This window comes from Dermacentor albipictus, chromosome 5 (assembly GCF_038994185.2).
Source record: "Dermacentor albipictus isolate Rhodes 1998 colony chromosome 5, USDA_Dalb.pri_finalv2, whole genome shotgun sequence".
Classification (NCBI taxonomy): Eukaryota; Metazoa; Arthropoda; class Arachnida; order Ixodida; family Ixodidae; genus Dermacentor; species Dermacentor albipictus.
In genome coordinates, this window is record NC_091825.1 from 173,955,239 (window position 1) to 173,970,044 (window position 14,806).

The 14,806-nt window shown below is 47.2% G+C and overlaps 1 protein-coding gene across 10 annotated transcripts in view; it reads left to right on the plus strand.

The window, feature by feature from the left end:
• LOC135897507 (intermembrane lipid transfer protein VPS13A-like) overlaps positions 1 to 14,806 on the plus strand; it is a 1,023,564-nt gene that overhangs the window by 931,530 nt on the left and 77,228 nt on the right. For 9 of the 10 annotated variants that reach the window (XM_070539327.1, XM_070539326.1, XM_070539332.1 and 6 more), the window contains one exon: positions 9,488 to 9,611. The exons of the other annotated variant lie outside the window; for it this stretch is intronic. In XM_070539327.1, coding sequence (XP_070395428.1) covers positions 9,488 to 9,611 — 124 coding nt within the window. The remainder of the gene's footprint in view (positions 1 to 9,487; positions 9,612 to 14,806) is intronic. 10 annotated transcript variants of the gene reach the window in all.

Below are 14,806 nucleotides of genomic sequence, written 5' to 3' on the forward strand. Positions count from 1 at the left end.
CATTCAGTTTCATACCACTGTTTGAAATGCAAAGCAAGACTTCTCTTAAGTTAGCATCATGCTCGAGTTTTGTCCGACCCCATACCAAAATGTCATCAAGGCAACAGACAACATTCTTACAACTCTGCAAGATTTGTGACATCATTTTCTGAAACACTGCTGGCGCGGATGCCAAGCCACAACAGACACGCTTGAACCTGAATAAGCCTTCATGAGTTATGAATGTAGTGAGATCTCTACTACCTTCTTCCAGTAACAGCTGGTGGTAAGCAGATGCTAGATCCAGCTTAGAAAAATATGTGGCACCATGAAACATTTGCAATAGCTCTTCTACGTGCGGCAAAGGATACCCATCAATGACAATTGCCTTATTCGGTTCCCATAGGTCAACACAGAGCCGGATGGCTCCATCCTTCTTGCGCACCACGACGAGTGGAGACACCCATTCAGAAGCCTCGACGCGCTCGATGACGTCGCAGTCCTCGAGACGTCGCAGTTCATTTGTCACCTGGTCACGGAGAGCCAGGGGTAGTCTGCGCGCAACTTTGATGATACTGGTTTCATACCTTGCCGCCGATGTATTCGGTGCACGAAGTTTTTGACGAGTCCCAACTCTCCACTGAAGAGGTGATCAAAACCCGGAGGCACACCTGTGGGGCTCTGTACTGGAGGAAGCGTAGCCAGGCAGCACGTCAGTGACGTACCGTCGATTTGTATCCCCAAGCGCTGGATGGCGTCAAGACCCAGCCGTGATGTTCCTGTAGACGTTACATGGAACGTGACTGAGCACGACCTTTGAAGAAACTGGACAGTGGCTTGGAAAAGGCCTTGAATGACGATGCGTTGCTTGGAGAAATTCCTCAAGTCCACTGCTGTTTTTGACAGTCTGTGCTGTCGACCAAAGTGCTTTCCAAAATCCTCAGCCGTCATCAATGAGACAGACGCTCCTGTGTCCACGAGCAGCTGCATGGCGACGTCGTTAACCACGACCGGGACTTGTAAATCCCTTTTAGCTTCCAATGTGCTCACCGTCAAGACAGACGCGGACGGCTGTCCTGCGGAAGTTGAAGACAGCGTCTCTGCGGAAGAGACGTGCTGAACAGTACGGGTTTTTCGGCATACTGATGCAAAATGGCCCAACGTGTGGCAGGCGTTGCACCGCCGGTTCCTTGCGGGACAATTCCTGTATGTGGCAATATGCTTCGTGCTGCCACACCGATCGCATGAACTACGGTCGAAATTAGGGTCCTTTGCATCCTGTGCTTCATTGCAGGTCCCGGAGGAGCCTCGCGGAAAATGTCGATCATCTGGGCGGCCTCTTGGAAGACGTCGGCCATCTTGGCGGCTCCTCGGAAGAAGTCGGCCATCTTCATAGCCTCCCGGACTGCGTCGGCCATCTTGGCGGCTCCCCGGAAGAAGTCGGCCATCTTGGCTCGTCGACGGAGCGCCAAGTTCAGCTGCCTCGATTCTCTGTATTTTCTCCGAGTCGAACGCGCGGTTCGCTCGATGCAGGGCTTCTAACGAGCGTCCAATTTCTTCTGCCTTGTCCAGGGACAGGGTTTCGCCATGAGCCAGCAACTTTTCGCGAACGCTGACGTTCGCTACCCCATGTATGATTTGGTCTCGGACGCGCTCGTCATAGCTTGTGCCGAAGTTGCACTGTACTGCCTTCTCCTTAATGCGGTCACGAATTCCAGGAATCCTTCTCCCTCGAACTGCTTTCGACTGGTGAATTCGTGCCGTTCCGCCAGGACATTTGTTGACGCGGCGAACAGCCGGTCAAGCCGCTGCAAGAGTCTCGGAAACTCTGACGCTGGCGGGACCGCATCACTTGACGTTGACGCTGCGCCGGTCGACTGCCTTGCTGCTTCGCTTGAAGCTGACGCTGCGCTGGTTAACTGCCTTGCTGCTTCCTGCTCCTCGGCTGCAAAGTACTTCCGTTGTCCCTCACGCCCGAGAGCGCTGACGAGCGCGGACGCTCGTCGCGCGTCCGTCCAGTCGCCACCGCCGGCCGCTTCGAGGTGGGCCTGAAAATTTTTTTTCCAGCGATACCAGGGAATTAACGGTGGCCCGGGCAATTCCAGAAAAACGGGAAGGTTCGCCGTAAGCCATGCCGGGTAGCGTGCAGGAGACAGTGCAGGAGGCAAGCCGGAGCTCGCCGCAGGAATGGGGCACGGAAGAACAAGGGGGCGAGTAGGCCTAGGCTCGGAAGCCTCGCGACGCCAAGTGCGTCGGCGGCGTTTGCCGGCCGTGCAGACACGGAAGGGACGCTTCACTTACGAAGCTCGTTGGTTTCCCGGGGCTTCGGTCGGAACTGCTGCGGGAATCCCATCCTCGTCGCCAAAAGATGTGTCGGCAGCGGCAGGCAAGCGGGGGGGCCCCGACCAGCGAACGCGCGGCTAACGCCGGCGCAGTGAAGGAGACTCGGAGCGAACTGCTCCCGATGAAAACCGGAACGCCGGAACGAAGACTCGGCCGAGCCGCGGCCATTTATTCTTAAAAAGGCTTCACACGGCAGATGACACCTCCCGATTGGTCCAATGTTCGTCACATGACAGAAGGGGGGTGCGCCTAGCTAAACAACTACAAAACATACATGTGCGATGACACATAGATCTGACAGGGGGCGACACTATACTACAAGCACCACCTACAGTGGGCCTCTTCGATTTTCGCAGTTCTGGTAGCCCGCTGGTAGCCAGACGACAGCCAGCTAGTTCCGGTTCTGACAGGAAGTCACGTGGGCTGGGATCCCAAGACAACCCGAACCTGCCCGAAGTTTGCAAAATCGAACGCCGGTACAGCTGGCCAAATGTAAACATGCTACCAGCATGGCAGCGCCCGTCGAGGCCGACGCGCGCTCGGCGTAGTCGGCCCATTTATGCGTTGCCACCTTGAAAATGTATAGTTGCATTCAGGAATACGATCGCTTTCGCGCGACTCGTCGCAGGACGCGTACTGGGCCAACCTCGCCTTGCGCAGCGCAACAGATGGCCTCCGACGCGGCAGATGACAAGACGCGAAATCGTGATTGTATACTCGAAAGCAATAGCTGGAAGATCCCTGTTCGCAGCGATCACGTCGCCCACCGGCGACATTGATGAGTTGGCGCTGTATCATCACAAGACATGAGAAAGCAGGTTATCGGGTACGTCTCATACGCATAAAATTTCGCGCCGACCTGCTTGAGCTTCGATTTCAGAAAGTTTGTTGTGGCTGATGGTGCTTCTCATTTAAGGAGCTGGACGCGGCTGGGGCGTGAAAATGCACGTCGCCTGTGACCAGCGAAACGTTTCACACGAAAAACAACATTGGTCGCAATCATGAGAGCAATAAGCCAATGTACATGTGTCTAAATGTACCCAGTGCAATCAGTGTATTCTTAGATCAACGGCCTGCAGTTCGAACACATATCGGTTTCGAGCTACCACCTAAGCATACGACGGAGAGACGGAGCGAACACGGGCTAACTGCAACGCCTTCGCTAACTGCAGAGAAAGGAGAGATATACATACGCGAAATATGTGAAAAGGAACGCCACCAGAGAAAGACGAAACCAAGATGTACCGCAATGTGTGAATGAGCGTCTACAACTTGCGTGGAACACGATGCAGATAACATGCACGCATGAGAGCGCGGCGCGCTGTTTACCACCGCGAAGAAGTAATCAGGGGACACACACACATAAAAGCTTCAAACGGTTCACCACGGCTCGTATCACACCGCTTCGCGATGCGGAATGGAGCGTTAGAACCTAAAAAGATAACGCTAGAAGTAAGGAAATCCGGAGATGACCGTATACAGTTGGCTGAGCGAGATAAATTGAAGTCCTCAAGCGCCCGCGTTGAAATCCGTGAAGTCCCCGTAAAGATGGCGGCGAGCGCCCATCGCCTCTTTTAGTCGTCTGCTAGCCAGAGAACTTCCAGAGAGCAGCCAGACCAAAATCGTCCTGGCAGGTTCTGGCAGCCCGCGGGTAGCCAGAACCGTCCAGCGCGAGCAAAACGAACGCCCGGCGGAAGTGCGTAACGCGGTGGGCGGAGCAACCCGAGAAAAACAAAGACGCTCTGGCTGGCTCTGGCAGCCCGCGGGTAGCCAGAAGTGGAAAATCGAAGAAGCCCAGTGTGCGTAAATTGGGAGTTTATGTCGCTGTGCAGACTGCAGGAGCAGGTGCTTATCTTGAAAGACTGCTTCCCAATGCAACTGACTGGGCCACCACACCCGAGAAACATGGCATGGCAACCATGACCAAGTGAGACAGCAGCAAAACCAGACTGCAGTCAATTACTTAAGCGTACCTCCCGCAAAAAAACCAGGCTGTCAAGCAAGAAGAGCGATCCTGAATGAGACTAAAAATCAGAAATTGCATATGCAAATGAGAAAGCTTGCATCTCAAAGAAAGAAGCCACTCTGCTCTGCAAGCACTGAAGGCCAAAAAACATAGAGAAAAGTCAAATGCTACATAGCATGTGGTGCAAAGGGTAATGCAAGACATATCCAATGCCGCATCAGCTATGTCAGGAGTAGAATTGCACATGGCAGCACACATTAGGAAATACTGCTACAGACTTGTTACTATGCTACTAGACAGTGACTGTTGTTAATGAGCAAAGAATCAGTTGGGATCCTTCATGTTTGGATGAGGGAAACAAATGATCGCCAACAAGAATGGGAAATGAAAAAGCTTGCATTCAAAGAAAGATTGTTGTACTTGAAGACACCAATGGAACAATTTGACAAGGCCAGGAAGCTGATTAAGAAGAGGAAAACAAAAACCACGAGTCATTGAAACTAAAAAGAAAAGAAGTATGATATGCTTAGTTTGTCAAGAAACCCTGATAGCTACCTACTATTGTGGCTTGTTCAGTTTTCTTTTGGCAGCAAATTTAGACACTTTTGCCAAGCTTAAGCAGCAGTCTTAAAACCGCAAATGCCAAAAAAGCCAAAGGCGGACATAGAGCTGCAGAAATTGCTACTTGCAGCCTGTGCTGCAAAATGGGGAATTGCTGGTCTCCTTTGCCACAATGGAAAAAAATTCACTTGTAACTCCTTGGTGGTGCGCAATAGCATCTGTTGCTTGTCTAAGTTTGTCCCCCAGCCTCACGAGGTACACATGTGCTGCCTCAGTTGGCACAATTAGATGGCCGTGGGCTTTGCGCTTTATGCAAACTGCCTTTAAAGGTCTTTATTTAAATAGCTTTAAACAAACTGGCTAGGTCTTGCGGGGTCCTCGCTACTCGTGGCATGAGTTTGTGGGGATGCACGACTCTCACACGTCCCCTGATGTCTTGTTTTCCCGCATAGCTCCCGTCTCCTGCAATGCGACTTCGCCGCGTAAGCTGGAGCCCGCGGCGGGCGATGTGGTTGAAGTGCAGTGCGAGAGATGGCGCGAGTGTTGCTCTGCTAATGGCAGGGTTACTTGGGGGCGCAAGGGAGAACACGCTTCCTCCTTGAGTCGAGGACGGCAAGCAGTGCGGACATGCCGCGCGTGCGCCGATCCATGCTTCTGCAAGACCGTCTCGTGACGCCTCCTTCAAGCGTGCCACCATTCGCGTGACCGTACACGCGAACGACCAGGCGTTGGGATCCAGCATGGGGCGAACATATTCGCTCGTTATCCGGTCGCGGTGAGTCGGACTTTTAGATTTGTCGGCACCCATCGGCATGTCTTGTGGATAGCAACTCGGCTGGCTGGCATTGATCTATGAAAGGTGCAATAAATGCCCTTGTGATTGTTTGCACTACTGTGTTGTCGTTCCTTTGTCCCAAGAGTGCGGGTGTGAGAACCCAACAAGTTGTCCTGCCTTTTCTTTAGGAATGTGTTTATGCATAGTAAACTATGTTTGACTCAAGCACATCACTTGCTTCTTCACTACTTTTAGAGGGCCCTTCTGTAAAAGCAGCACTAGTGGAGAAAGGTGCCCCTTCAGTCGTTCTGCCAAATTTAGTCAGTAGAAGTGCCTTAAATTGAGTTAAAAGAACACCCTTGTCCTCCTCACAGTTGCTGTTGCCAGAAAGCTTGAAAAGCTTTGATACAACAATGTGCCTGAGTCCAGCAGAAAACTGGTTGACACTTGAAGTTTCAGTGCAACCGTACTGCTGCCAAATGAGCCCTGAAAATATTCTCAAGAGAATCCTTATTCAGCCGCTGTGTCCAAAGAATTAAAAATGAGACAATTGCAGGAGATATTGCCACAGCAGCAAGACTGCTTTGATTGTCATCCACCGTCCTGGTATGGTCCTAGGTAGGCGACGGCAACTGAAATCCAATGCGTGCAATCCTTTAGAAATTCTCTGTGCTTTGTGGAGGAGGTAGTGGCCTGTCTCATTTGTCACTTTTCTATGTGCACTGCAGAGCTGTTCAAGGCATTGAACAGCTTGTCTTTTCTTTCTACAAAGCTGCTTATGTGTATGGCAGTAGTAGGTAGAACGTTAAAAACAATGAATGCCTGAATGGCCAAATACACATTGTTATTTAATACTTGCAAGGCAATATTCACTTTCACATTGCCAAAAGGAGTTTTGTACAAATGCCTGTCAGTGATCCTGGGTAGGTATTTCAGTTTTAGGTGATGGGTGGACTTGTATATCTTAAACATGTATTTCTATGAAACATCATCATTGCTAATGTAGAGGTCACATTTCTGCAAGTTGTTCTTAGTACATTTCAACAAATGCAGTTGATCAAAAATAAAGTATCTTTTTGTCCCATCCATTAAAAAAAAAAGATTGTGTGGGGTTGTTTCGAGTGCTGTCCCAACCGCACAATTGTTGCTAGCTTGATCGCAGATCAATGCCTTTATATTGCAACCAGTCCTTCAGCTGGCTTATTAGTTCTCTCAGTAAACACAATTAACTGTGCCTTCCCCTGTCATAAAAGCTAAAGGCTGGAGCCACCACTTCAATGTACCTGACATCAGAAACAAGAGTGCTGTATTTACTACATGAACAGACCTTTCAAGTGCCACTGCCAACATAACCAACAAAATTATGCTTGGATTGCAGCTTTCATTTTTGAGAAATTTCGTCAAAATTGAGGACACATGCCCTGTACATCACATCCCAATTTCTCATTTTTCTTCTTTTACGAAATCCAGGTTCTCTGTCATCAATCCAGTTTTGAGTGACATTGCTGATAACAAGGTTCTTAACCTTTTTACTGTTGTAAGCCTTAGCGTTTATGCCAGGTGCCTGTATGCTTTTGAGCTAGTGAAAAAGAAGTTAAGGGCAAACTGACAGAACTCTTCTGGCTTGCATCGTCTGTGCTAGTTCAGAGGTTTCAGGTGCATCTGAGCATGAAGAATTTCTACAAATTCTAGATACCTGAACGACTCGGCCAATATCCATGTTTGTGGAATGATGACAGAGGCCTTTTTCAGTCTTGAAATAGCCCTCCGCAGACTTTATATCTGATCTAAATACTTCTGCATCCACCTCTCTGTTCATGGTATAAAAACCTTGCGAATTAGGCTTCAGCCCCTTCCTGTTGCTGTAGATGGGGGCTTCTGAGACCAAGACACTTAGTACAGGCGCTGTTGGGGCTGAACAGTAGCATGTAAGACACAAGAACACAGGCAAGAAGGTTGGCAATAAGCCATGCACCAGCTCTGAACGCACCTTCAGCGACGGCTGCTAAGGAAGGACCCCATGAGGCATGCTTGGTACAAGTTCTGCCGGGGCGAAACAGTAACACGCAAGACACAAGAACACAGCCAGGGATGTCAGCAATTAGTTGCACACGATGCGTGCAACTGTTTAATAATACATTTAAATACAATTCAGTTTTGGGGACAAGAGAAGCTGCCGGCAGATATATATATATATGTATATATATATATATATATATGTATAGTTATATATATATATAGTTATAGCGGAGGAAATCACGCTGGCCCCGGTAGTAAAATGAAGAAGAAGAGTACAACGTTTGTTCAATAAGCACAGTATATTTGACTGATGTTTCGGCTGGTGGACCAGCCTTTGTCAAAGTATATATATGGGTCATTCCATCTCAAGTATGCTCGGTGTTTTTTCGACCATCTCCGATTCTGCTGAAAAAAAAAATCACACTGTTTTACCTCAATGTGGGAAGCAATTATTCGAGTGATTTTTAAAAATTTTCTAATGCCATGAGGATGCACACAAGTGAAACTATGCCAGGCAGAAAAAGTTCTACAAAGTTATTGCTGTGGCCTGTTACTGCAAATATGTACTCTTTCATGACTATTGTCATTTATTACTTTTTGTTTTAATTTACATCATATTTAGCTGCAAGGAAAAGCCGACAATTGCCCCTTGTTTAATATTTTTTATATAAGAAATCTAACATTTCCATGAGGAATATGTTCACAATATGAGCTTGGTATGTGTGTATACTAGATGATAAATATACTTTGATAAAAATAAAACCTAAACTTTCGCTTAATGTCATGGCAAAATGAAAAAAAATGATGTTCTGACTCAATTTGTGGCTTTGTTTTCACAATGTAGCGCTCTAAGTAAAAATATGACTTAGTCAGCATTGCATAGTATGCTTTGCTGCCTATTTATGCAGAAAAATTTAAAGGATTAAATTTTGTTTTAAGTGAGAAAAAAAAATGTTTGAACTGCACAATCGCAAGGTTGCGTGGAGCATCTCTTTGTTTCGACTTCACTGCACAGCACATTGGTCGGCGTTTCGGCCTGTCTCATTTTATGTGTTTCTTCTTTTTCTTTTTGAAGTCAACGTCTTCTTTGGCGACTTCAGGTTGATTTGGGATTCGTGGGGACTGAGTTTCTGACCAATGTCATCTTGTAAAATCATATGATTTCAGGCCTTCTAGTGAACGTAGGGCAAGATAGTAGAAAGGAAGACCAGTTGAACTGCAGAAAAAGGCCCAACAGGTATTATGTGAAACCTACCAAAAAGTTTGCAGAATACCATATTGATGCAACTTATAAGTGCCCTTTAGGTGTGGTCGCTTTGTGTGGGGCAAACAGAACATTGCACCTGAGATTAATTGAGCATAAGCATTTATTGACCAGTGGAGCTCTGTTCGAGCTTTCTTTAAGTGTTGTAATTGCAAGTGTACTCCAAAATTTGCTGACAGTATAGTTCAGGCACAAAAACAGAGAAGTGCACCTTATGTTTGAGGCATGGCATACCATTAATAGTGGTATCGCACGTGTAAGTCAGCTCTTGATCATCTTGCACACAGAAGAATTTTAATACCTAAACAGTAAACTTTTGCAAGTGACCGCACCTGTCCATGATTGCCAGGTAGGCAGGGTTGGCACTGCCTTCTCTTGACCAAGTTCAGATAAGTTTGGAACTTCCTCCTTTTCCACCATTGTGCAACTTTTCAGTTGGCGTTTGTGTTGTCCATTTCATTCCTTTGTGTGTCTGTGTTTCTGTACCTGCCTTTCAGTGCCATGAACACTCATGGACTTATGCACTGAGTCTTGTGAGGAGTGCTATTACATCATAGCCCATGTCATCTGTGTTGTCCAGGAGCCCAGTCAGAAGGCCTTGAGGGATTCTTCAAAGGCATTGGCAAGGGGCTCATGGGGCTTATGACTAAGCCTGCTGGTGGAGTTGTTGACATGTTTACCATAGCATTTGATGGTATTCGACGGTGAGTTTTGCTTTACACATCAGTCTTCTTAGAGCCGCTGCAGTTAACTGAGCCCATCCCATGCCCGTAATCTTGATAATCCCACCCAATCCCCTACCATGCCCAGATATGTATTACTTCCTTAATAGGCACTCTATCTGTTTTAGTTGATCACTGGCTATTTTCTCCATGCATTAATGACCTCTGGTTCATTATCTAAACGAGAATGTCAACTAACAGCCTTTGCCCCTTATTCCATACTGTTTTCTGTTCCACTGCTCATTACATCGTCCTGAGCTAGGGCACTGCATGAGCCATCTTTTCTGGCCCGGGCCCCTCCCAAGATCGGCCCGAGCACAATAGTGCCATGCTCTGGCTCAGCCGAGCGCATGGTTCAGCCCGTTATTCCTTCAGCCCAAACAAAGCGTCATCCACTTCTGGGTTATTGCGAAGATACCAGACCACCTTATAGAGATGCTTTGCTATAGACATATTTGACTATGTCAAATTTTACACTGGTGTTGTCGCTGACAAATGAACGAAGGCGCTCATCTGGACACTCTGGAATTTCTTTGTGGTGTGATGTAAGCATGACATACACATAAGAGCACTGAAGGCAAATGTAAGCTGCCAATGTGCTTTTGAAACATGATGCAATCTTGATGTTTCTCCTTAGAAAATGAAATGGAATCAGTGAAGCTAACATTCTTGATAAAGCAGAACACTTTTGCCGCCTCTGTAAAGATAAGACAGCCAGCTCACAGCACAAGATTAATCGGTCAAAAATGATAGCATCTTTGTCTCCTGCGTACAAGCCATCATCTGCTACATAAGGCAAAAAGTGTGTCTCTGAGAATGCCATGCATTCACGTGCTCTGAAAAGAAGAAAACATACTAAAACAGGACACAAGGAAGGAAAAGAAGTGAAGTGTCCAGCTAGATATGCAGAAATAACGTACCAGAGAAGTAATGTGTGACCGCAGGGAGAAAGGAAAGAAGGAAAAGAGAATGTGCTGAGTAGGCAATTCATTGGCTGCACTCTGGAGACGGCAGCAGATGACATGCAAGACCAGGCCAGGAGAGGGGAACCACTGGCAACGCATCGGCTCGGCATTCTCCTAAAGTGCTGCGACAGTATATCATGGTGTCCAGTCAGGTTTCTGCTGCCAGTCTGAGACCTTTTCTGTACCATAGACCCCAGCCAAAACTTTGACCTGTATCACTCAATCCCCGACCCCATCCTATGGAATGGTAGCCACCCTGCATCTGGCACCGTCTTGTGCTACAACCCACCTACTGTCAGGCTTGTCCTGTGCGATGACAGCCATATGACGACCAGGCCCACCCTACGCCATGTCAGTAACCCCAACGCTACGACAAGCTAGCCATCAAGTCTAAAAAGTTAGGTTTGAGTGAGACTGTATATATTTTACTGTAGTTGCAGTGTTTCTTTGAGGTTGGTTTATGTTAAGTTTTATTCTTAGACTATAGTATAAGGACTTGTTGTTGGGCTAGCTGGTGTTTGCTTCCCGACATAATGTAGTGCGAAGGCACAATTATAAAGGAGAGATACAGAGCACGTCACAGGCACTACTAGCAACTTTATTTGAAAGACAGCGAGAAGAGTCTATATACTATTAACACGCAGATGCACCTACCACTGCCGAGGGCGATTATCAGGGCTGGCAAGATCACTTGACGATCTTCCCAAATCTCTGCGTTGTACAAAACAACAGAAGTCTGGCTTATGCAGGCACTACATTTTTCTTTTATGTAAAATGCGTCTAATAGCTCACATGCCATTTTATCTTTACTTCTGCCCAGGATCTTCACATCACGAAATACCGGCTTACAAGGGAAGGCTTTACAGTGCACTGAGAGATGCGCAGACTCGATGGTCATGCCGAGGGCCCATATGGAGTTGACTCTGGGTATCGCATCACCGTCACCAATGTGGAGCTTGAGCTCGCTCTCGACAATCGGTTTCCAGCCCCTTGAGCTTGGGCCCTCTCCATGTGGGTCGGTAGAGAGGCGCTCTGACCTGCTTGGGGAACATCTCAGGCCCGTGGGACGGAGGTAGTCTTCACTGGTTTTTATGGCTTCTTGCAAAGCGTGCTAGACCTGCCCGTCGCTGTCGGCTGAGTGCCAAATGGTGATGTCGTCGGTGTAAATCGTGTGGTTAATGCCCTCGATACGCGAGAGCCTCTTGGACAGCCCGATCATGGCAAGGTTGAACAGGGTGGCTGAAATCGCCAACCTCTGTGGAGTACCGCTCGAGCCTAGCCCGATCTCTTCGCGCGCGAGGTCTCCCGCCGTGAGGGTGGCCTTCCTGAGGGTCAGGAACGATTTGGTATGCTCGTAGAAACTGGCTCCCAGGCCGAGCTCGGTGATCGACCGCAACACAAAATAATGGGCAATGTTGTCAAAGGCCTTCTCAGGTCCAGGCCGAGAATGGCCGGCATGTCTTGAGTGTTTCAGTTTATGACGTAACGCTTGAGCAGCTTCATGGGTCTTGCATTGAGAGCTTGGTCCGAAAACCGATCATAGTGTGTGGGAACACTCCACTGTCCTCCAAGTACTGGGTCAGCCTTTTGAGCGGCCACCTTGCCAACACATAACATGAGTGAGATGGGGCACCGGTTGTCCAGGCTGGGTGGCTTGCCAGGCTTGGAGATGAACACAGTGTGCGTGAGCTTCCACGGGCCAGGGACCTGGCCGCACTAGTCAGAAAGTCAATCTATGGATCATCTAGGTTGCGCAGCATCTTGTTCGTTATGCCGTCGGAGCTCGGGATGGAACTGCTGTTGAGCTCTTAGAGTGACCGGCAGCCTCTTCGTTGCTGATATCGGCGTCTGCTGATCTCGGCATCCAGTTCGGGGTCAGCAGGTCCCGAGTACTCGAGGTACATTGTTGTGGGGCTCGAGTAGATAGGGAGGTACTTTTGCACCAGCCGCTTCATGACCTACTCTTCAAAAGAGGATTCTATCTTCTGTATGGTGATGAACCAATTCTTCCAATAGACTTCTTGCTTCGCACTGTACTGCAATTGTACACTCAGCTTGCTCATGACACAATTACCTGGGCTAGTGTGGCACACCATATTGCAAGTGAGCCACTTGTGCGGTTGCAGGATTCTCAGAAGTCCCTTTTCACTCACCACCACACAACCCCTTACTTTCTCACTCCCTCATACTATGAGGACATTCTGAATGTATGTTTTGTCGTTTATTTTCACATGGAAACTTCTAATCTAAAAAAATATACACCATGGCATCATGAACCATAGACCTTGCACTATTTTTCCACATAGTCGCCACCAACATCGAGACATTTGTCATCGCATGCAATCAATTTGAAGAAGGCACTCTGGTAAAACTTGGTGCCCTGCGATGCAAGGAATTGTCGCACAGCCTGCTCCACCTCAGCATTGTTTTGGAAGTGACGTCCCGAGAATGCGACTTTCAATCCAGGGAACAGGTGAAAGTCTGATGAGGCAAGGTTGGGGCTGTAGGCTGGATGATCTAATCTCTCCCATCCCAAGTGATGAATCTATCATGTGTGGTCTTGTGTGGGCATGCTCGTCTGCTGCTACTGTCTCTTTGGTGCACTGCATATGCGTCATTCCTCCTCCACTGACGCTCCTTCCATCGTTGAACCAGCAACAGCGGTGGATTTTTATGGTGATTGTTTGTTTCACCTGGTGTACCATGTACTTAATTTAATGTTCTCTTTCAGAAAAATGATTAAACTTAATTTCAGAATGTCCTTCATATTATTGACTCTGTCTCAGCACATCAGCCTCTCTGAGAAACTCCTCTTCTCGCTGCAATGATCCCTATCATGTCTAGAAGGGGAACTGAGGGGTTCGGTTTTGTTAATCATGACCACATAAAGCCAACAAACAATGAAGCCAAGGAAAGCATTGGGGTTCGGTTTTGTTAATCATGACCACATAAAGCCAACAAACAATGAAGCCAAGGAAAGCATTGGGGAAATTAACTGTGGTTTAAATTGGAATGTAGAAAATAATAAAGAAAAGGGAAGTGAAAATGGATGAAAAGATAACTTGATGCTGGTGGGAGCCATACCCACAACCTCTGCATTACGCTTGCATTGCATTACCAATTGTGCTACAGCAATGGCTATCAATTGGTCCACTAACTTGAGTATTTATGTTTACTAGCTCTAGCCCTAGGAGTGTTAGCCAGCACCACTCAGAGCCAAGGTGTGCAGATCTGGAACATCCTTTATTGCCCAATGGCGTCACGTAACACGTGATCTTAAGAGAGCAGGCACATGGCTAATAAACCCTCGCATGCTACCTAATGACATCGAGGCTGCCAGATTCGAGACCCTCGCAATGAATAAATGAGGGAAGATGGGGAACTGTGAGATTCAATTGAACAGGCAGTTCAAAGGTAAAAGACAGCCCTTGTCCACACCGCTTGAAATCAGCTCAAACTAAATCGATGACCTCCTGATAAGCCACTGGGCAGTCACATTGTAAAAGAACTAAAAAATCATAAACTTACCTAAACATTTTAAAAGAAAGAGGTGAGCTGTTAGCACGTTGCAGTGAATTGTTAATAGTAGATAAAAATATGTCACGTAAAATTGGAGCAATGCGCAAACTGATACAAATACCTTTCTTCTGCAGGTAAGTGTGTACAACACGAGGTGTTGTTCAAATAAAATTCCAACAGTAACATAAAATTGCTGTCATTTCAACTTTTCTCACAAGTACAGCCTCGTCATTGTTACTAGTGCATTCAAACACATCAGTAAACAGTTTAATAGAGTGAGGAACAGAATATAATAGGTCTTATATGTCCACTGAATATCCGTAACCCACACTGCCACAACCCTGAAAAAACAACAACATGGTCAGAACTCTTACTGAGGCACGGATCCTTAACCTCAAGTGCATTAAGAGCTGTGAGAAGAAATCTACTCACCTGGTATTGTCACATCCCTTTCTCGCTTATAATAGACCGAAACGTGTTGTCTAACTTGCAAGTTTTCACACTAAAAGCCCAGATAGAGGGTTCCTGGCCAGTTTTATGCAACCCCATTTTTCACATAGTTTAACAGCATTTCTTTTCATTTTTTCTAAAATGACTTTAGTTAGGTTTAAAATTTTTGGTGGTAGCCTGCAAGCCCTTCTCGTTAAATGTGCTGTGTTGTAGGGCGACAAAACCACCTTCTTTGTCAGACTA